Genomic DNA, 20,688 nt, shown 5'->3' with positions numbered 1-20,688 from the left:
CTCCTCCTTCTCCTCCTCCTCCTTCTCCTCCTCCTCCTCCTTCTCCTTCTTCTCCTCCTCCTCCTTCTCCACCTCCTCCTCCTTCTCTTCCTTCTTCTTCTCCTCTCTCTTTTTTTTTGGGGTGGGTGGGTGGGTGTGGGCCACCCTGCTTGGCTTGTGGGATCTTAGTTCTCTGACTAGGGATTGAACGTGCGCCCTCAGCAGTGAAAGTGCAGAGTCCTAACCACTGGGCAGCCAGGGAATACCCTGTAGTTTTCTTCTTTGAACAGGAAAAATATACAATTAGAAAAATTCTATTCTTAGGAATGGAGTATTTTTTTAATTAAAGGGAAATCAGTTGGACTCCAATGTATTTGTGTATTCAAGTGCTGTGGTATAAAAACTTATTTTAGCCTATGCTGATAAAAAATAATATGTGGACAAACATTTGTGGGTTTTTAAAAAATATTTATTTATTTATTTGGCTGTGCCACGTCTTAGTTGCGGCACGTGCGATCTTCGTTGCGGCATGCGAACTCTTAGTTGTGGCCTGTGGGATCTAGTTCCCTGACCAGGGATCGAACCCAGGCCCCCTGCATTGGGAGCACAGAGTCTTAGCCACTGGACCACCAGGGAAGTCCCTGGACAAACATTTGAACTAAACAGTTTTGACAATATGATTAATAAAATAGAACTGGGGGCCTAAAGAAAGATTATTCCTAACTATACTCTGTTCTCCATGGAAATAGATAGCTTCTCAGTTAACTTTTCCTGCTTTTCAATACAAAAAAATAAGAGACTAATAAGAACCTGCTGTATAAAAAAATTTAAAAATATAAGAATTCTCTTGCTGGGCTGCTTTATTATAGTGCCTTTTTAAAATAAATTTATTTATTTTATTATTTATTTATTATTTTTGGGTGTGTTGGGTCTTTGTTGCTGCGTGCGGGCTTCTCATTGCGGTGGCTTCTCTTGTTGTGGAGCACAGGCTCTAGGTGTGTGGGCTTCAGTAGTGTGGCTCGCGGGCTCTAGAGCGCAGGCTCAGTAGTTGTGGCGCACGGGCTTAGTTGCTCCGCGGCATGTGGGATCTTCCTGGACCAGGACTTGAACCCATGTCTCCTGCATTGGGGGGTGGATTCTCAACCACTGCGCCACCAGGGAAGCCCCTATGGTGCCTGTTTTTAAAGTCACTTTTGTTGAGGTGTAATTTATGTACCATAAAATGCAACCATCTTAAGTGTAGAGTTCAGTGAGTTTTGACAAATCTATACATTCATATAACTACCCCCACAATCATCATAAAGAACATTTCTATCACCCCCTCAAAAATTTCCTCATACCCTTTTTTTATCAGTTCCTTCCCATGGTCCCAGGCAACCACTAAACTGGCTCTGTCACTGTAGCTTAGCTTTGCCTGTTCTAGAATTTCTATAAGCGAAATCACATAGCATGTATAATTTTGTGTCCAGCTTGTTTCAATAAAGGCTGTTTATTTTCTATAGAGTCTATTTATGTTTACATGTGTGTCATAGTTTATACATTGTGTTGTAGATAACTATGGAAAAGCATAAACCAAGCTATTTCAGATGTAGTTGAACTCAAAATGAACTGAGTTTTTAACATGTCTTTTCCCACTTCTGAAATGTTTACTTTAAAAAGCATAAAGACCCTCAGACTACCTTTTCATTATTGAGATGTCTTTTACAATTCACTGTGTCCCTATGGAGAACTCTAAATCCAACCCCAGGAGGAGGCTTGTTTATACTTTGACACCAGCTTGAACCATCTTCTGTCACTTACACACACCCCTCCACTTCCCTTTCTGAAAAAGTCCAGTCCCTTTGTGTCCAATGGAGATCACTTAACAAGCTCAGCCTAGGCTGGAATAAAAAGGACAGTTGGGATATTATGTCTTACAGGTGTAGGAAAAGGGTGTTGAGAAGCCTCTCACACCAGCTGTCCCCTCAGCTCAAAGGGTAGAGCATCAGGTTCCATAGGGTCCAAATCTCCTGCCACCTGATCATAGATTCCTCTGGTATCTTCATACCTGTCTTCAGGCCAGTAGAGGTCACAGGAGCCCTGACAAGCAAAGGTGAAGTTAGAACCATAGAGAGATGCTCTGTGTGTCATCATTGCAGCTCTGGGGGATACAACCTCCTGCTCTACTTCATAGAAAAAAATGTTTTAGCTTCTAATTATGGGGGAAATTCCAACATAAACAAAGAGGAGAGTGATTATTATGTACCCCCGTGAGCCCATCACTTAGTTTCAACAATATCAACCTTTGGTCAATCTTTATTTATCTATATCTCTATCTTCTCATCCCCCACCCCACCCCCGACTGGATTATTTTTAAGCAAGTCCAAGATATCTTGTGATTTACTGTCAAAAAAGTAATTTAAATGTCAGACATGTGAAACTTTTAGTTAGCCCACGATATCAGATATGGGAATTGTGGAATGTGAGTCTTGATTCTGTCAGTCTTATGAAGGTCCAAGACATTCCCTCATCAAAATAGAAGAGATAAAAGACGATGTAGGGTGGTCGCTACTGGAGTTGTGCTGTCCCTAGATTTGGGAGAAAATGGTTCTTTTTGATCAGCAAACTTTAGAGCAGACTTGCCCACGGGCCAAATATTGCCCACTGTATTTTTTTATTGCCTAAGAATAGTTTTACATTTTTTAATTGCTGGGAAAATATCAAAAAAGAATGATACTTGTGACATGTGAAAATTACATTAATTTCAGTGCCCCAAAATGAAGTTTTATTGGAACTTAGCCACAATTGTTTGTTTATCTATTGTCTATTGCTGTTTTTATGACAGCGTGAGTCGTTTCTAGAAAGACACTGTATCCTGCAAAGCCCCAAATATTTGCTATCTGGCCCTTTTCGGAAAGTGTGCAGACTGCATCTGTGCTACAGAGGGCTCGTGTGGTTCAGCACCATGGACAGCATCGCGCACTTTATTTCCACCTTTGTGGGGAGAACAGTTCCCCGTCTGGACAAAGTTGCAGAGGGAAATCTTTGGCCCACTGTAGCCAGAGCATTCGTCAAGGCCACACAGAAAGTAGGGGTTCTGCCCCACCTCCCTTACTGTGAGGCAGTAGGTGGGGCTTAGTTTGTGGCCAAGGTCCCTGTCGGCTGCTTTTGCCTGCCCAGCCACGATCTTCGTTTCCCTCTGTGCTCTCCATCCCTCTTCCACTCTCAGCCCAGTGGATTGAACGGGGCTGGCCCCTACTCCCTGATGCCATGGGTGGGCACTGATTCAGACTTGTCCAATTAGCATATTCTACTCCCCACTTCAGTGGTTCAGCAATGAGTATGAGCAAAACTAAACCAATGAGCGTCTGCGTTGGGGCTTTGGAGCTACCGAAAAAGAGGCATTCCCTTTATTTGAAGGTTTCTAATCTAATAGGATACAAACCTGAATTTGTTAGGGACATCTTTAGAGAGGAAATTCTGGGTGGGCCTGAAGACATTTCTATCCCTTGACTTTTCCATTGAGTAGGCCAAAAAATTATTTCTCTATATCTCTCTGCTTAACCAGTATAGTGGAGACGGCTAATTATCCAACCAAATACAAACCTTCCTCCTTCCACAGTAACAGAATTGTAGTAGGGGATATAGCTGCCGATAGGCTGCATTTCTCGGACTCTTTTGCAGTTAGATGTGACCATGTCCATATTCTCACCAGTGGAATAAAAGCAGAATGCTTTTATGGGCCTGTATAATGGGCCTTTTATGGACCTGTATAATGCCTTTATAGGCCCGTTTCTGGGCCTGTACCATGAGTCAGGGTTGTGCCTCTCCCATGCTCTCTTTTTCCCTTTCCCATCAGTTGAAACCCCCAGGGAACTGTCTCATCCATGTAAACTTGGTCAACTTACTAGAGGACAGCAGAGGAAAACAACAGAAAGAACTTGGGTTCCAGAATAATTACATGCAGCAGGGCCACTCACCTCTGACTGCTATGTGAGAAAGAAATAGACTGTCTCGTTTAGGCCACTGGATTATGGCCAAGGCCTCTTTGCTACAGCAGCTGGCTTACCCTAATTAATACAAGCAGTAGGAGGTGGGTTTCTAGCACTGGCCAAGAAATATTTCTGCTGATACAAATCTCCTCACCATTGGTACTTCATCATAGAGGGGTCCCCAGGCCCCAGACGGGGCGTACAGTCTTTCCAGCTCATCATACACGTGCCCAGGAAAAGCCATATTCTCCTCCTTAAGACCTGTGACACCTGGAAGGGAGAGATGATCAGGACACCAGGTCCAGATGTCAGGGTTACTTATTGGCAGGGGGGGGTTCCACTGTGTTCACCACTCACCTCGGGGATAAGACACCTCCTCCAGCATGGGGGGAAGCTGGGGGCTGAAGTCCCTCATGGAGTGGTAATAAGGCTCTACATCTGTTGTGCTAACCTGTCAATGCCCCCCCCCAAAAAAAACAGATAAAGTCTTTTCCATCCTTTGACTCCATCATTCCTGGAAAGGGCAATGATTAACGTGAAGCTAACAGTGGAATTTTAGTCACTGTCATTTCCCTGTCAGGGGAGTGTCAGGACCACCCCCACTCACCATGGAGCTTCGAGTGTCACGGTCTCCAGTCCACTGGCTCTCCTCGTATTCATTCCTGACTCGGTCTTCCTCCGACCTTCCAGGATGGAGACATGGGGGCAGCTGGGTGTTGACCCTCTGACAGCTGTCTCCCTCAAACCTCCTCCCCAGAGGCTTCCTTACAGAAAAATATACCCACTTACCCTGCCTCTGTCTTCTCTGAGATGCCTGAGGGAAGTAGGGAAAAAAAGGGTCAGAAACATGGTCCTCGAGCCCACTTGGCCCTGGGATACCTTCAATATGCAGCCAACCCAGGGCTCCCATCACCCTTGGGCCTCCGTCCCGGCAGGGGAAAGGTCCCTCCTCACCCTCAGCAAGACGCTTCAGTCTCCGCTGCCAGAGGAATCCCCCGACACAGGAGGCGTTAGAAAGCAGCAGAAGACCCCCAACAGCAAACAGCACAGGCAGCAGGGGCAGCTTTGAGGGTCCTGTGGGGACAATTGGTTTTAGACTTCAATTGGGGTTCTCTGGAAAAGCCTGTCCCTGACCAAGCAAAGTCCTCCTCCTAGGTCAGGAAAGCAGATGGGCAGGGGTTTCCACGTCCACTCCTTTTGCCACCCCAGAGAAGGTGGCTCCTTTCTCAAATCAGGCCATTAGCAGTGGGTCCTACCTTTGCCCAAGCCACTTGTATGGACTCAAGCAGGAACTTCAGCTCTTTAGCTGGGCATTCAAGACCTTCTATGATCTGGCCTCTTTCCATGTCCCCACTCTTGTTCACCAACTACTGACCCTCCAGCCACACAAAACTAACAGCTGGCTGTTTCCAGAATCACTGAGACAAACCCACACTTCTAAGCTTTCGAATAGTCAAGTGTCTGTCTTTAAATGTCCTTTCATCTCAAGCAAACTTCTCTTCTCCCTTCAAACTCCATCTTGAATGACTTCCTCTTTGCACAAACTTCCATCCCAGACAATATCAGAATCCTCTGCTATATCCCTGAGGACAGGACTAAGTCCCTCTCAGCAGACATCTGCTTAGCACTCATTTCCCCAACTTCTGCTAACAGGACTCATTTTCCTTTGACGGTGGTTCTCCCTGCTCTCCTCAGTCTGGATGGCTCCCCAGGACTCCGTGGAGGACACGTGGCCTGACCTGGCCAATAAGAGCACCCATCCCTCTTCCCACGGTGATCAGTTCAGAGACTGGCATTTAACCTAAGGTGGATTTTTGCAAGAACATCTAGGACACTCTTCTGCTAGCTGCTAAGAAGTGAAATAAAAGCTGAAGTGTGGGAGGATTTCTTTGCCTTCTTAAGAGACGAATCCGAGAAGGAAGTCATCCGAGTTGAAGGCAAAGTTGAGAGAGTGAGGAACTGATCCTTGGTGAAAATTTTGAGCACCTGAATCCAGGCACACTAAGAGGTTTCAACTTCATGAGCCAAGCCATTCTTTCTATTGTCAACGACAGCTGAATTTCTGTCACTTGCAATCTTCTCAGACTCTAAAGGGGATTATTTGCAAAATGATCATAATGGTCTCCCTATATGCGTACCCTTGAGATTTTCCCTTCCACACTGACTCTGGATTGAGCCATGTCACTTGCTTCAGCCAATGAGACAGAATCAGAAGCTTGAAGAGTGCCTGTAAGTTGGAACTTGCCCTCTCCTGCTGCTCTTGGGATTCCAGTGACCACCTCCATGGGAACAAGGCAAGGAGACGCATGTGGCCCACTTACCTCCATTGTCCCAACCAAGAGCCAGATCGTCAGACGTGCGAGGAGGGGCCCCTCTAGACCAACCAGTCCCAGCAGAGCTGCTACATGACTACAGCCCAGACCAGAACTGTTCAGCCACTCATAGAGTCACAAGAAATAATGTTTGTTGCTGTAAGTGTGCATATTTGGAGTGGTTTGTTACGCGGCAAAAGCCAGCTGACACAGGCTCTGCACAGGGCATGGAATCAGCTAGTTTTTCATTTTGCTTTGTTTTTCAGAATTAAACTGAATTAGGAAGAGAGAAAATTTATCACATCCAGGTAAGAGGAAGAGCTAAGGATATGAGTGAGGGCCTACAGGGCAGAGCTAAGTCTTAAAGGGCTGTGGCCACAAGGAAGAGGAGGTGGGGTTAGAGACCAGAACGTTTTTTCCGGGAGAGAGAGCGTGTTTGGGGATTGAGGACTTGCCTGCGGGCTGCTCTGTGGGCCGCTGGTAGTCAGGTTCTCCAGAAGGTTGGTCTAGACCTGGGAGGTGAATATAGAGAGTGCAAATTAACACCATTAATCTGAGACTAGCCTTAAGTATTTCTCAGCCTCCTATTAAGCTTTGCAACCCATTTTGAGACTCATGGGAACTAATTTATGACTTCTTAGGAATATTTCAAAGAGAACTGGAAACTGCTGATGATAATGACAATACTATTAATAGCCATGCTAATACTAATAATAATAATGCTAATAATAAAAATAATAATAATAAATTATTGATGAGTGCTTTATGGTATGGAAGGTTCTTTTAACCTGAATTGTCAATTTGGGGGGTTAATCAAAAAAGATGCTGGGTTCTCAGGATGCCTTAATAGAGGTATAAGTTCTAGAGCAAGGGAGGTAAGTATAGTACTACTTTATGCTTTAGTGCTTAAAGGGAAAACTGGAATGGAGGTGGGGGGAAGGGGAGGGAAGATTGTAGGGAAGGGAAAGAGTCCTTACTTCCAAGAGGAAAAAGGCTGCTCTGTCAGGAAGGGAAAGACAGAGAAAGGGAGCTTTCATGGGGCAAAGTAAACAGAAGGTGAGCAGGGGGCATTTCGTGAAATTAGCATCTACATAGCACTCACTTTGTACAGGGGCCTGTTCTAAGAGTTTTAGATATATTTTATTTAATCCTCACAACTGTCTAAGATAGACCTTACTTTCAGAAGCTGAGATACAGAGGCTGGAGATACACCTTATCTTTAGAGCCTGAGGCTCAAAGATTATACTGAGTCTTAAGTGACTTGCCTAAGGTCTCACATCTAAGAAGTTGCAGAGCTGGGACTTGAACCCAGGTTTGTCTGAACCAGGCTCTGTGTGATTAGCCACTACACTGTAGTGTCTACCAGAGTCAAAATGTTCTCAGTCATATAAGAATTTATCCGTGTCATCAAGTTGCTGAGTTTATTGACATAAAATTGTTTGTAATACTTCCTAATGTCCTTTAATGTCTGTAGGATCAGTGGTAATGTCCCCCTTTTCATTCCTGATGTTGGGTAAGTGGTGTCTTCTCTCTTTTTTGCCTTGATTAGCTTTATAAACATTACTGATCTTTTCAACAAATCAGCTTTTGGTTTCATTGATTTTTCTTTATTGTCTTTTGATTTTCTAGTTCATCAATTTCTGCTCTTTATTATTTCCTTCCTTCTGTCTACTTTGGATTTGGATTTAATTTGTCTTTGTTTTTCTAGTTTCTTAAGATGGAAACTTAGAGAGACAATTTGAAGTCTTTTTTAAAAAAATCTAATATGAGCACTTAATGCTATAAATTTCTTGCTAAGCACTGCTTTAGCTGCACCCCACAATTTTCATGTTTTCATTTTAATTCAATTCAAATTCTCTTATAATTTCCCTTGTGTCATCAATCACATTCCAACAGTAGAGTCTAGTGGCAAAAACTAGTCTTTGGAGTTCATCTGCCTGAGTTTAAATCTGAGTTGAACTACTTCTCTGTAGTTCCTTTCACCTGTGTGAACTTTGACAGTTTGTTTAACCTCTCTGGGTCTCAGTTTCTCCATCTGCAAAAAGGGAATAATAGTACTGACTTCACTATACCACCCTATAAGTTCTCTGAGGAATTTTGCAACCTGCCCAAGAATGTCCCTTCCCACCTGGAGTGGTGACTGAGATCTGGGACCCTTTGTCAGCTATTCCACTGTCGCCCAGGGCATTGCTGGCCAGCAACCAGACCCTGTATCGTGTAGAAGGCTGCAGCCCAGTCAGTGTGAAGGCGGTGGCCTGGGGTGGTAGGACATTCACGTAGAGAAACCCTGGAGTCCCCAGAGCCTCATACCTGCATGAAAGGGAGGGCAGTCATTCAGGGAGGTGCCCCAGTCCTATTGGCTACCACCCCTTCCTGCCATGACAGGGACCCACCTGACTTGGAAACTTTGTGGCAAGCCCCCATCAAAGCCAGGCTTCCACTCCAGCCCCACCGAGTATGGGGTCATGCTCACGACCTTCAATCCCAATGGCGGATCAGGGCGGCCTTTGAGGTAAGGGATGGGGGACATAGTCAGAGGATACAGAAGGATTCTGAAAGATTCCTTCCAGATTCCTTAAGCATGATTTTAAATATACAGTCGATTCTCATTATTCATGGTGGTCATGTTCTCTAAAATCACTGTGAACCCTCAGCGAGCAAATATCAAACCATTGCTTCTAGGGGAAATGCAGGCTTAGATTCCCATGAGCCTCTAGTCACATTTTCATCAACCAATTAATACATGATCTTGTATTATGCATGTTTCTGCTTAAAGACATCTTATTTAATATATCTTGTTGATTCATTACCATTGAACTCACAGACAGTGGTGCTATAACTCACACCTGAACGAAGCTTATCCAACACAAGTATTTTCTCCAAATGGCACACCACAGACTTCTTGAGCTTAGGAACACCAGACAGCACTTTAGTGCTGTGCTTGGGGGCCATTTTATTTAGCAAAATCACTAACAAAAAGGACGAAGGTGCAAACTATGAGAGCCGTAAGAAAGCAGAGTGTTGTCTTGCTCCACCGCAGCTGAGAATGTACTCATTGGGTGACTCAAAGTTTTCACCCGCTCTGTACAGTCCCCTGAATGTCTGAGAGAGCAGCATGAGTATTGATTTGAGGGTTATGAATAAATTTTAGCAGGCAAACGTGCAAATACAGGCTCCACAAATAAGGAGGATTGACTGTATAATATATGTTTCTTGTAGTGGATTTTTGTGCCTATCTCATAACCATTCCCCTCATTTCTTCTGGTTACAGAACCCTGAATATCCATTGGAGAACCACTCGCCCACGTTCTCGGGCCACGTGCTTCTGACAGAAGTGACTCCACTCCTTGTAGGATGGACATGTGACTAGGCCTAGCCAACAGGAGCAACAATCAGATCAGGTTGTCTTCCCCTCACCACCTGATTGGATCAGGCATGGGCTGGGAGCCAAGTGGAACCAATGGATCTTAATTCTAGTACTTTCACACCACTGTTAGGAAGCCTTACTTTACTGTAAAGCTTCTCATAGTGGTTGTTAGATGTCTAACAGACATCTCACAATAAGGCCAACACAGAGATAAGCGGTCCTGAGAAGTGGGGAGTTCTTGATGACGGCTGAACCTAGATCCAGCAACTCCCAAAAATCTACTTTTCAGTTACTTGGGCCAATAAGAACCCCCCTCCATTTTTTCCTTTGTGTGGGTTTCCCTAAAAATCCAGTCTCCATTGGGATTTCGGGGCAGGCAAAAACTCCATCTTCGTTCCTAAACACTTCTCAGGTTTCGGGAACACTGCCATTCTGAGAGCAACCAGAGACTTGGGGATTGACCTAGGGGAGCCCCCTCCCAACACCCTCAGAGCCCCCTCCCACCATACTGATGCTGACGAGTTGAATATCGGTGTGGTCCGAGCCGAGGGGGTTGGTGGCTGTGCACGTGAAGAGGGCATAGTCCTGGGCTGCGGACACGTTGGCAATGGTCAGGAGACTGCTGTGGACACCACTCTGGTGGTATGTGTGCTCTGTGTACCTGGAGAGGAGGTGTGGCAGGGGCTCAGGGAGGGTGATTGGGGCTGGGGGATCAAAGTTAGGGCTGGACTGTTACCTGGCTAGGCCTGGGCTCACCTGGGATCCTGGAGATCCAGAGGGACCCCATTTTTGGTCCAAGTGAAGACGATATTGGGGACACCTCGGGCACGACAGTGGAGGGTGGCAGAACTAGTGCTGTCTCCAGCTGCAGCCACTTTAGTTAGAGGAGAGGGATGCTCCACGTGGGGGGCAACTAGAGGGGTTGGAGGTCAACATGAGGTGTATGGAAGGACATGATATGTGGATTTAGTGGCAGGCGTTGAAGTTAGGGTTTTGGTTGTTACTCACATCTAACAACAAGACGGACCAGCCCTCTGGCTGGAGGTGCCACCCCATTGTCCACAATGCACTGGTAAGCACCAGCCTGGGTCAACTTGGCATGGTGAATCCGAAGACGCCCTGTGGACCCCTTTGATATCTTCTCCATGTCATCCAGGCTCTGGTCCTCCTCTTCTTCTCCCTGGAGGCACAAGACTCAGGAGATGGTCCCCAAGTCTGGCCCCAGCTCCATTATCCTCCAAACTGGGTCCCCTCTGTAGCCTCATTCTCCCAGCCACAATCACCCTTTCCAGCAAAGAAAAAATTTCTGCTGTCATCCACCCATGCACCCATCCATCCATTTATCCAACCATTCATGCATGGATCCATCCATTCATCCATCAATCCATCCAACCACTCACCCAACCATTTATTCAACCATTCATGCTTGGAAACATCTACCCACCCATCCATCCATCCATGTATTTAACCATCCTATCCATCAACCTCCCATTCCATCCATTCATCCATTCACCCATTCATTCATCCAACCATCTGTCTTCCTTCTACCTGTCCATTCACCCTTCCATCTCTCAACCCATCCACCCCATCTATTTCCTCATAGACACACACACCAATAAATACATGCATCTCTTCATCAATGCATCTAGCTACCTATTTATCTATCTCTCCAACTCTCCATTGACTTGTGCGCTCACCCATCCGTCCATCCATCCATTTACCCATTATCCTTCCACAGACATCTTTTCCACTGATGGTGTATCTATCCATCCATCTACTCTCTAGTCTAATCTACTCATTTCTCTCATTCAATCATCTAACTGCCCATTTATTGATCCATTTATCCAGTCATTCACTTGTTCATTTGTCCATCTGTTCTTCCATCCAGTCATTCATCCATCCACTTATTCATCCACCCATCTACCTATCCATCCATATATCCACCCACCTGCCCACCCACTCACCTGGTTATCTATTTACTCATCCACCCATCCATCTGCCATTCAACAGTTATTTCTTGGAGCATGCCCAGACAAGTACATAGTTATAGAAGGTCATGTAGACGTGACCCCTCCTCCCAAGGAACTCACAGTCAAGAAATCACATCCCCCCAGGCCCCTCCATTTACCAAAGGTTTGATCCTCACCAGCCTCTCCCAGTTGAACATCTCAGGAAGGATGGGATTGGCATCAACAGAGCAGACTATGTCCACAGAGCCTCCAATATTCACTTCAGTGGGATCTTGGAGAGCTCGGATGATGGGAGCATCTAGGGAAGGGAGGAGCTTGGGGAAGGCACTTGGGCCCAGACAGGCCATGGTGGAAGAGGGCCCCAGGTGGGTGAGGCGTCTTAGAGGTGCCCGAGAAAGTCATGGGTGGGATAAAGTCTGCCTTTAGAGTAAAGTTCTCAAGGTTAACGAGGTTGTCCCCACCCTCTACTATACGACCGTAGTGACAAGAGTAGGTGTGGTGGACTTCCAGAATTGTGTGGCAGTGGGGCTTCCACAGTGGGCTTGGCTTCCTGATGGGAGTAGGTGGGCAGAGAGTCTACATAGGGTCTCTCTAGTGGGCAGATTTCCCGAAGTGGACGTGGCTCCATCACAGTGGGGGCTCCCAGAGTGGGAGGCTTCCAGGATGGGTGAAAATCCCTGGGTGGGTGGGGCTTCCACAATGAGGAGACTCCACAGTGGGCAAGATTCCCTGGGTGGGTGTGGTTTCCATGGTGGGCGGGGCTCCCAAAGCTCCCTAGTTGCCTAGGGTGACGAGGGGGCTCACAGTGTACGTCCAGCCTCACGAGAGCTTCAGCGGTGCCCTCTGAGTTCTGGCAGTGCAGCTGGTAGAGGCCATCGTCAGCGCGGGTCACGTTCCATAGCTGCAGAGCTCCACCAGACAGGATACGATGCCGGGGGCCGCCAGCTGGGGGAAATAAAGGTTGAGGGGCTTGCCAGACCCTCCCGTCCCGGAGTCCCGGAGACCTGCGCTCCTCTTCATTCCCCTTCCCTGTACCTGGGCTGAGGCGGTAGCCGCGGAAGGTCCAGTTGAAGGCCTCCGGGGCGGGGTTGGCAGACACGGACACGGGTAGCAGTGCCTCGCCCTGCTCCACCGCGGTCACCATAAGCACCTGCTCACCCAGGAACTCTGGAGGGTCTGCGGAGGAGGCGCCGTTGGGAGTCAAGATTGTTAAGGTTCGGATCCGGGGAGGATTTGAGATCAGGTGCAGGCATGAAATGTTAAAGTCGAGATCATGACTAGATTTTAAGGTTGTGGACAAGGTAGCAATTAAGTTCAGAGCTGAGATAGGGGTTAGGTTCAGGAGAAGCCAGAGTCAGCTTTAAGGATGGAAAGAGCGTTCGGGATGGGGGTGATGGTCAGGGGTAAGGATAGAGGACAAAAGGCAGGATGGGGGCTGGGCAGGATAGGAGCTGGTGCAGGGTCGGGTGTGAGGATAAAGGTCAGGAAAGTTTCAAAGTTTAGGATGGAAGTCAAAGACAGTATCAAGATGAAGACCCACGTAGTATAAGGTCAGGAGGGAATCAAGAGGGATGCCACGCCTGCGTACATACACAGCACGTTGAGGCGGTAGAACGCGCTCACGGTTTCCCGTAGCTCGGTGCTGTGGGCACGGCAGGTCACGCGGTGGCCGTGGTCGCGGGATGACATTCTCAGAAGGACGCTCCTAGCGGCAGCGGAGCCTTTGAATGGAGCACTCCGGGGCGTGGCGGCCACACCCTCCAGCCTGTGGACCGGGCAGGGAGTAGGACCAGAGCCAGAGTCTGGGTACTGCGCAGGGTACTGGACAGAACGGCAAGTAGGGCGGGGGCGGGATTCTGACTGTCAAGGAGCGTGGCCAGAACCAGGGAGCGATGGGGCCACTCGCACTCTCACCTCTCCCCCTCCTTGTCCCACGACAAGTTGACCGGAGGGTTGCTGCTAACGCTGACGCACGTCAAGTTTAAGGCATCCCCGGGGCGCAGCGCCGACGCGTTGGCCAGGATCGTCACGTTAGTTGGGGGGACTTCGAGAACCGGTGGGAGGAGCGAGGCTCAGAGGTGAGGAGGGGGCCCGGTCTGCTACCGCCCGGCAGTGACCCTGGCCCCGCCCAGCCCCGAGCGCGCCGGGGCTCTGCGGCATCCACCCCTCCCCCAGCCGCCCCCCATCCCCAAGCCAGCAGCCACGGCTCCGGCTCAGTTCCCCGCCGCGGCCCAGCCCTCGCCCCCAGCCCGGCCGTGCGCCCCCTCACACTGCACCACAAGCTGCGTGGACGCGCTGAGCTGGCCGGCTTTGCACGTGAACTTGGCCTGGTTGTCCGACGGACCGGTGATCAGTACCAGTTCTCGGGAGAAGGTGCTCCCGGACTTCTCCAGACTTCCCAGCTGCACCCGCCGTGGCTCCTGCGGTGGCCGCGGCTCGGTCACTGTGCGCGAGTCCTGAGGGCCGAGAATGACTGGGGGACCGCGGGTAGCCCTGCCATTCCCCGCGAGACGCCCCACTGGGTTGGCTGCCAGCCCAGATAAAGCTTTTGTGTGATGAGGAAAAGGCGCCTCCTTCCGTGGGCACCAGCTAGGGTAGAGGAATGGGGACTGAAACTGAGCACATCCTACCGGAATCTCTCTCGCCGACTGGGCCCCCGGAGCCCCGAGATTTTGCTGTCTGATTCCGCCTCCAGTCCCATGCCTCACCACCCCCGCCCCCCCACCTCTGCTCTCTGGATGCCCTCGGCCGACCCTCAGCCCCACTCCTCAAAATTCATTCCAGCTATGTTTACCAGACACCCTACACCAGGAAACTCCCTTGGAATTCCCAAACCTTTCCCAGAATTCCTTCACTTTTGCCTATCCTTAGTTCTTTTGCTTAAACTCCCCACCTTCCTCAAAGATTTCCTTTGATCTTTCCCTTAATTCCATTGGCTGGTTGCAAATTTCTGAATCCTTCCCCAATATTCTCTTATTATCCTAATCTTTTACTAGAATCCTTTGTATTGTCCCAATTCGTGGTATTTCTCCAAAACTCCATCCAATTAAATGGAATTCAATTTTGTTCCTATAATGCCTAGTCTCTCCCCCAGAATTTCCACTAGATTCCTAATTTCCCAAGAGTCTCCCAGAATTCTGCCAGAATTTTAAAATTTTAATGGAATTTCATTTTATTACCCCCAAGTCCCAAGAATTCAATTTAATATTAATGGATTTTTCAAATGTGCTGGAGAATTACTAGTCTTTCTCCCCAAATGTCTAGGCTTTGCCCACCATTGTCTTTGTTTCTGGAATTCTTAGTCGTTCCCTAAAATTCCTGCCATTTCACCTGAATTCCAAGATTTCACCAGAATTTCCTTTAATTTTAATGAAATTAATTGCCTTTTCTCTAGAATTCCCAATCTGGATCCAGAATTCTTTCTTTTATTCTAGAATTCTCACTGTTTTCCCAGAATTTCCTCACTTTTTCTAAGGTCGCATTTAATTCTCATGGCGTTTGTCTTTTCCAATTCCCTGCCGAAACTCAAAATCTCCAGTATTTTTCAAGAAATTCAGGTTTCCCAAGATTTCCCAAGAGGAGGAGAGAAGGGGCTTCATCTTTCCCCCACATTCCCGGCCACCCCACAACCCTTGCTTGGCACCAACCTTGTACCAGGTGAGGGAAGGGTCTGGATTGCCTCCAATGGCCAAACATACCAGCCTCACCCGGGTCCCAGCCCGGAGACGCTGCCCCTCTGGGGGGCCCTCAATCCATAGCTTCTGGGCAGGATCTGTGGGGAGAGCCAGGAAGAGTGGATTTTCTCTCCCGGCTGGGGCCTGAGGGTGGGGGTCTCTAAGGCATGGGGCACCCCCAGGTGACGGTGGAGCCTCACATTTCACATTCAAGGCGAGTGACTTCTTGAAGGTCTCCTTGGTGAAGGCCTCACTAAAGGCCTCACATGTGAGGGTCAGACCATTGTCCTCCCGTCGCGCCAGGAATGTCAGGTTAGACATGGAGATGTGGCCACCATGCAGGCCCTGGCAGGGAGCAAGCTTCAGACTGGGGGAGTAGGGCACCCCCTCCATGGTACCAGTGACTTGGGTCTACCCCAGACCCCAGCAGGGACACATGAATCATCTCCACCCTCTCCTCTGTTAGACCCAGGAGGCCCTGGGCCCCAGTCCATGCTTGCTCCCCAGGCACCAAAGCATCCAAGCTGCCAGACCCCTCCTCTCCCAGATCCAGGAGTTGTGCCCTCAGCTCCCTCCTCCCTCAGACCCAGGAGCCCGGCCCCCGCCTCACATCCATGACCGTCTCCTCTGTGGACAGCAGCTGCCGCCAGCCCAGCCACCATCGCAGTAGGACCCTTGGGCGACTGGACTTGGTGATGCAGGAGAGTGTCACGTTCTTGTTCTCAGACTGGGATGCAGATCCCAGGATGGTAATGGCACTGGGGGGAACTGCAGGGATGACGGACAGAGAGACACTGAGCTGGGCTGCACGGCTCACAGATGAGCCCAGACAGAGAGGAGACTGGGGACAGACGATGAGGTTTTTGGCATCAGACAGGCATGATCTGGGGGCACAGACAGATGGTTCTCTGGGGCACAGACTGACAGATGGGCAGCTGGCACCAGGACTCACAGGTGACCTGCAGCGTGACCCCGCGTTCCTGGATCCCTGTAGATACGCTGTTGTAGGCCTCGCAGCTGAGCCTTGCCCCATGGTCTTCCGGCCGCACGATCATCACTAACATACTGCGGGCCACTGCCTGAGTGTGCTCTGTGCCCCAGGCTGTGGACACTGGCTGGCCGTTCTGGAGACAGGGACAGGCCTGGCCAGCTCAGGGCCGGCTCCTGGCCCTCGCCCCTTCCCCCATCTCCAGACCTGCCTCTGCCCTCACCTTCAGCCACTGCAGTGTGGCTAGCGGATTCCCCCCTCGGGCCATGCACAGCAGCTCCAAGTTCTGCCCTGCCCTCGCGTGCCCCTCGTCCAGGCCTGGCCACTCAATGACAGGGGGTCCTGGGGGGACTGGGGAACAGCAGTCACGGGCCTGGGGACCCCATGCATTCCTTCCAGGCCCCACAACCTGCCTCTGAACCCCTATGTTTCCCTCTTGAGAGTCTGAGCCTTCCATAATCCCTGTGCTCCCCGGGCCCCCCAATTCCAGCTCCCCATTCTTAGTGCCAACAGTTGACTCAGTTCCCCACTTACACAGAACATTCATGGTGATTGAAGCCTTGATAGGGGTGTCCAAAGCTGGGCTGGACCCCTCACAGACCAGTAACTGCCCATTATCCGAGCTCTGGGGTGTCACCCTGGGGTGGGAAGTTGGGGTTCTAAAGTCAGAGTCATCATCTGAAATTTGGGCAGTCAAGATGAAGAGGTGGGCATGCCAGCTCCCCACACCTGGCCTAAGTCTATGATGATTTCCTTTAGGATTTAGATAGAGTTCCATGGAAGAGATTTCAGGGTCAACAGCGAGAACTGGGGTCGCAGAGGCCCACACCTGGCCAAAACCTTTGTACTTGATCCTCTGGAACTGGGATTCCATGAAGAAGTTTTAGAGTGTCAGGGTGAAGAATTGGGTCCCGGATGTTCCTACCTGACCCAAGTTTCCATGCTTGAATCCCTAGGATATGGGGTTTTCATGGAGAAATTTGGGGATCCGTCTGCGGGGAGGGCACCCCAATTTCCATACCTGGCTGTGGCCTCTGTGGTGAAGAGTTTCTCCTGGGATCCCTCATTCACATTAGCAGAGATGTCAGAAATTGTTTGTCCACCTTAGGGTAACAAGAAGGCTGAAGGGGTACCAGGTTTCCCCCAAGGTAGATCCTGGGGAGCATGGCCTGGAATTCCTCAGGGTGGACATACAACCCCTCCCTCCTGGTTCCGGAGGAAAAACACTATATCCATTCCCTCCACACATTCTAGCCTCCCTGAATCCTGGAGTCCTCACTCAGGGCTGAGTCCTGGCCTGGGCCTCTCCCCTCCTCTCCTTTTTTTTTTTTTGGCTACGCCACCTGGCTTGCAGGGACCTTAGTTCCCTAACCAGAGATCAAAGCCGTGCCCCCTGCAGTGGAAGTGCGGAGTCCTAACCACTGGACCGCCAGGGAAGGCCCTCTCCCCTCCCCTCCTTGCTGGGTTGTATTACCCACCCCCATCACCTCAGCTTCTCGTTACTGCACCAGAAGGACACCCGTACCTCTATCTGGAGCCTCGGCCTCTCCCCTGAGTCCCGGCCTAGCAGTCCTGTGAACTCCTTGGTACCTTTCCTGGATGTCCCCTCCCATCCACTGGGTCCCACAGTGGCCTCAGCATCTCCCCAGGCTTGTTCCTGCATCCCATCTCAGGAGAACCCTGGGCAGGGACACATCCCCTCCCCACTCCAGGGGCTTCCTGCTGCCCCCATCAGTTCACCCACACTCACTCAGGAGGAAGGTGATGTCAGGTGCTGGCTTTGCATCCCCAGACACACAGCTGACCAAGTACTCCTGCCCAGCTACCCACGTGACCGTGCTCCCTGCCTCGGGGGTCAGCTGAAGCACCTTGGGGGGCACTGGTGAGAAAGGGTCTGGGATAAGCCAGAAGGATATGAGGATTTGGGCTTCGTGTCTCATTGCTCAGGAAATGAGTTCTGCACCCTGGGTCTAAGGAAGGGGGTGGTGGGGAACTGGGGTCTTGGACTCCTGGACCCTGGAGCTGGCAAGGGTGGAAGTCCAGACTCATGGGTCCTGAAGGTCTCTCACCCGTACCCAGGATGGAGAGGATCACTCTGGGCGACACGAGCTCAGGACCTGTTTCTGAGCGGCTGACCTGGCACTCATACCCTGCGTCGTCGCTGAGGTCACATGCTTCAATGTGCAGGTGGAATTCACCTGCAGGGAGGACCCCAGATCAGGGCCGCGGTTAGCCTCTGCTGGTGGCTCAGAATCTCAGGCTCTTGTCTCTTACCTTTCGTAGGGTCCCCTTGCAGGCGATACCGCGGGAAACTGGGGATCCTAGGATCAGGGCCTAGGAGCAGCCCATCTTTGGCCCATTGGACTGTGCTGCCAGGGGCGCTGACCCCACACCACAGCTCAGCGGCAGCCCCCTCCACCACCGTCAAGTTTTCAGGCAGAGCCCAGAAGCCTCGCGGGGCTGAGGCAGGGACTGGCACCTGGGCCAGGCCTGGGGACACAGAGGTATCAGTAGGAGAGGGCGGAGGGTCTGCCTGGAGAATGTGGGTGGAAAATGAGGGCCACCTGGCTCTGGTCACCGGCCAGGATCCCACTCACCTGTCATCAGCAGCCCCAAGAGGAGCAGCGGTGTCCAGATGGGGAGCCTCAGAGCCAGCCCAGGTCCTCTGCCTGTGGCTCCCACAGGGACCACTGCCCGCCTCCTGCGTCTGCCTCTGTCTTTCTCTGGGTTTTCCATGTCTCCGTCTCTTACTTTTCTCTTTGTTTCTCTTTTTCTTCTTCTCCTTCTCTGTTTTTCTCTCCTCCCAGGAGTCAGTCTCCCCTCCCCCACACTGTCTTTCTCTCTCCCTCTTCCTGCCCTAAGTCCCCTCTGATCTCCTTCCTGTATTCTCTCTATCGTGCTCTCCTGGTCTAAAGTTTCCTCTCTTTCTCTCTCTCTCTCTCTCTCTCAGTCTCTATCTCCTTCCCCGAAGTCAGTGTCTATTTCTCTTTCTTCTCCTGTGCCACTCCCACCCCTGGTCTCCTCTCACCACTCATAGCCCCTCAGGGAGGACCCACTGCTGAGTCGCGCAGGCCCTGGGAGCCCAGGAGAGCGAGGATGCGGTCAATGGCAGAGCTGGGTCCAGTTCTCAGTCGAATCTCGTCCTCACACTGTTACCTCCCCCAGGCACCCTCCTGCGTCTCCAGCTTCAGGCCTCTGCCCAAGAAGCTCCTTCCGGCACAGCTGGAGCAAGAAATCCCCTGTCAGCACATGCCAGGCACATTCCTCGGTGCCTCCCCAGCCCCCATGACCCCAAGGGCCTGGCTTGGGCCAGGGGTAAAGGAGGAGCAGTTCAGACCCAGGAGGTCCCAGCTCAGTATGGGGAGCTGAGAGCTGGACCCAGCGTGGGGGTAAGACTTCGGCTCTTCCTACCCTGGTACCTGACCTTCAAATCCCTTCCTTCTTTGAGTAGACATCCCCCTCTCAGTGACGTCAGGGGTCTCTGCTGAGGAGTGTGCAACAGTGTGTGAGAGGGACTGGGAGAGTGCCGATATCTGTGTGCACACATATGTGTGAAGTGCTTGTGAGTGTGTGAGCATGCGTGTGAGCCTGGGGAAGGTGAGAGTGAGCTGTGATCTGTGGAAGTTTGTGCAGTGTGTGAGTGTGTAAATGTCTAAGGTGTTAGGTATGCCTGGCAATCTGAGTGGGTAGGAGTGACAGGTAGGGTCCGAGGCCACAAGCACTGAGCCCAGTGTGGGAACACTTTGGCAAGGGCCTTGTGAGTTCTAGTTCACGTAGCTTCCCTCTATCTCTTTCTGTCTCTTCTTGCCTTCTGGGTGTCTGTCTCTCTCCCTCCCTCAAGCCACGTCGATTTATTTTCTTATCTTTCTCCATCGCTTTGAGACTCTCCCTCTCTGACTCAGTGTCTTTCTCCCCCTCTCTCTCTCCATTAGGTGGTTACACGTCAGCCAGCCTTTAACTCTGTCACTGTCTGTGCCTGTATGTTTCTCTGTTTTTCGCTTTCTGTCTCTGTTCTCATCTCTATCTCTCCCCCACCCCATACTCTGTCTCTCACGCACACCAGGAGCTCAATAAATATTTGTTCTCAGTCAGCCTTTGACTGTGTGTCTTTCTTTCATTTGTTTCTTCATCTCTGAGTCCTCCTGATGGTTCACATCTTTGGATTTTATAGCCATATGCTGCTTGGCCTGCCCTCCCCACTCCAGTGTGTGCATACACACCCACATGGGATAAGCTGCTTCTGCCCGCTTATCTCCTGCAGGAATTGGAACTGCTCGTTTTCTCTCTCTCTCCCCCACTATGACCCCCATCTGGTCCTCATCCAGAAACAAGATGAGGCATCTGGCCTAAGTCCCCACATCTCCATCCTTGATGCTCCCTCTAATCTCTCTTCTTGCCTCCCATTCCTGACTCCTTGCCCTCCTCCC

At 50.3% G+C, this 20,688-nt stretch overlaps 1 protein-coding gene across 1 annotated transcript; it reads right to left on the bottom strand.

Annotated features, from left to right (window-relative positions):
* Positions 1–1,675: 1,675 nt before the first annotated feature.
* On the bottom strand, positions 1,676–18,997 carry NPHS1 (NPHS1 adhesion molecule, nephrin). The gene is made up of 29 exons (XM_067720804.1): positions 18,859–18,997; positions 18,536–18,751; positions 18,337–18,459; positions 18,012–18,140; positions 17,283–17,364; positions 16,796–16,899; positions 16,485–16,612; positions 16,226–16,397; positions 15,884–16,041; positions 15,474–15,618; positions 15,247–15,371; positions 13,869–14,055; positions 13,514–13,643; positions 13,192–13,364; positions 12,635–12,775; positions 12,404–12,544; positions 11,776–11,897; positions 10,638–10,809; positions 10,386–10,542; positions 10,139–10,290; positions 8,656–8,767; positions 8,391–8,572; positions 6,718–6,774; positions 4,905–5,024; positions 4,740–4,764; positions 4,558–4,633; positions 4,308–4,401; positions 4,105–4,220; positions 1,676–2,058 (listed from the first exon to the last, which is right to left on the bottom strand). The coding sequence occupies exons 1-29, from the start codon at positions 18,995–18,997 to the stop codon at positions 1,927–1,929; spliced, it is 3,810 nt and encodes a 1,269-aa protein (XP_067576905.1). The 3' UTR covers positions 1,676–1,926.
* Between the last annotated feature and the right edge of the window lie 1,691 nt (positions 18,998–20,688).

Source organism: Pseudorca crassidens, chromosome 20, assembly GCF_039906515.1.
Source record: "Pseudorca crassidens isolate mPseCra1 chromosome 20, mPseCra1.hap1, whole genome shotgun sequence".
Classification (NCBI taxonomy): domain Eukaryota; kingdom Metazoa; phylum Chordata; class Mammalia; order Artiodactyla; family Delphinidae; genus Pseudorca; species Pseudorca crassidens.
Note: the sequence above shows the minus strand (reverse complement) of the source record. Positions and strands in the feature narration are given on the sequence as shown.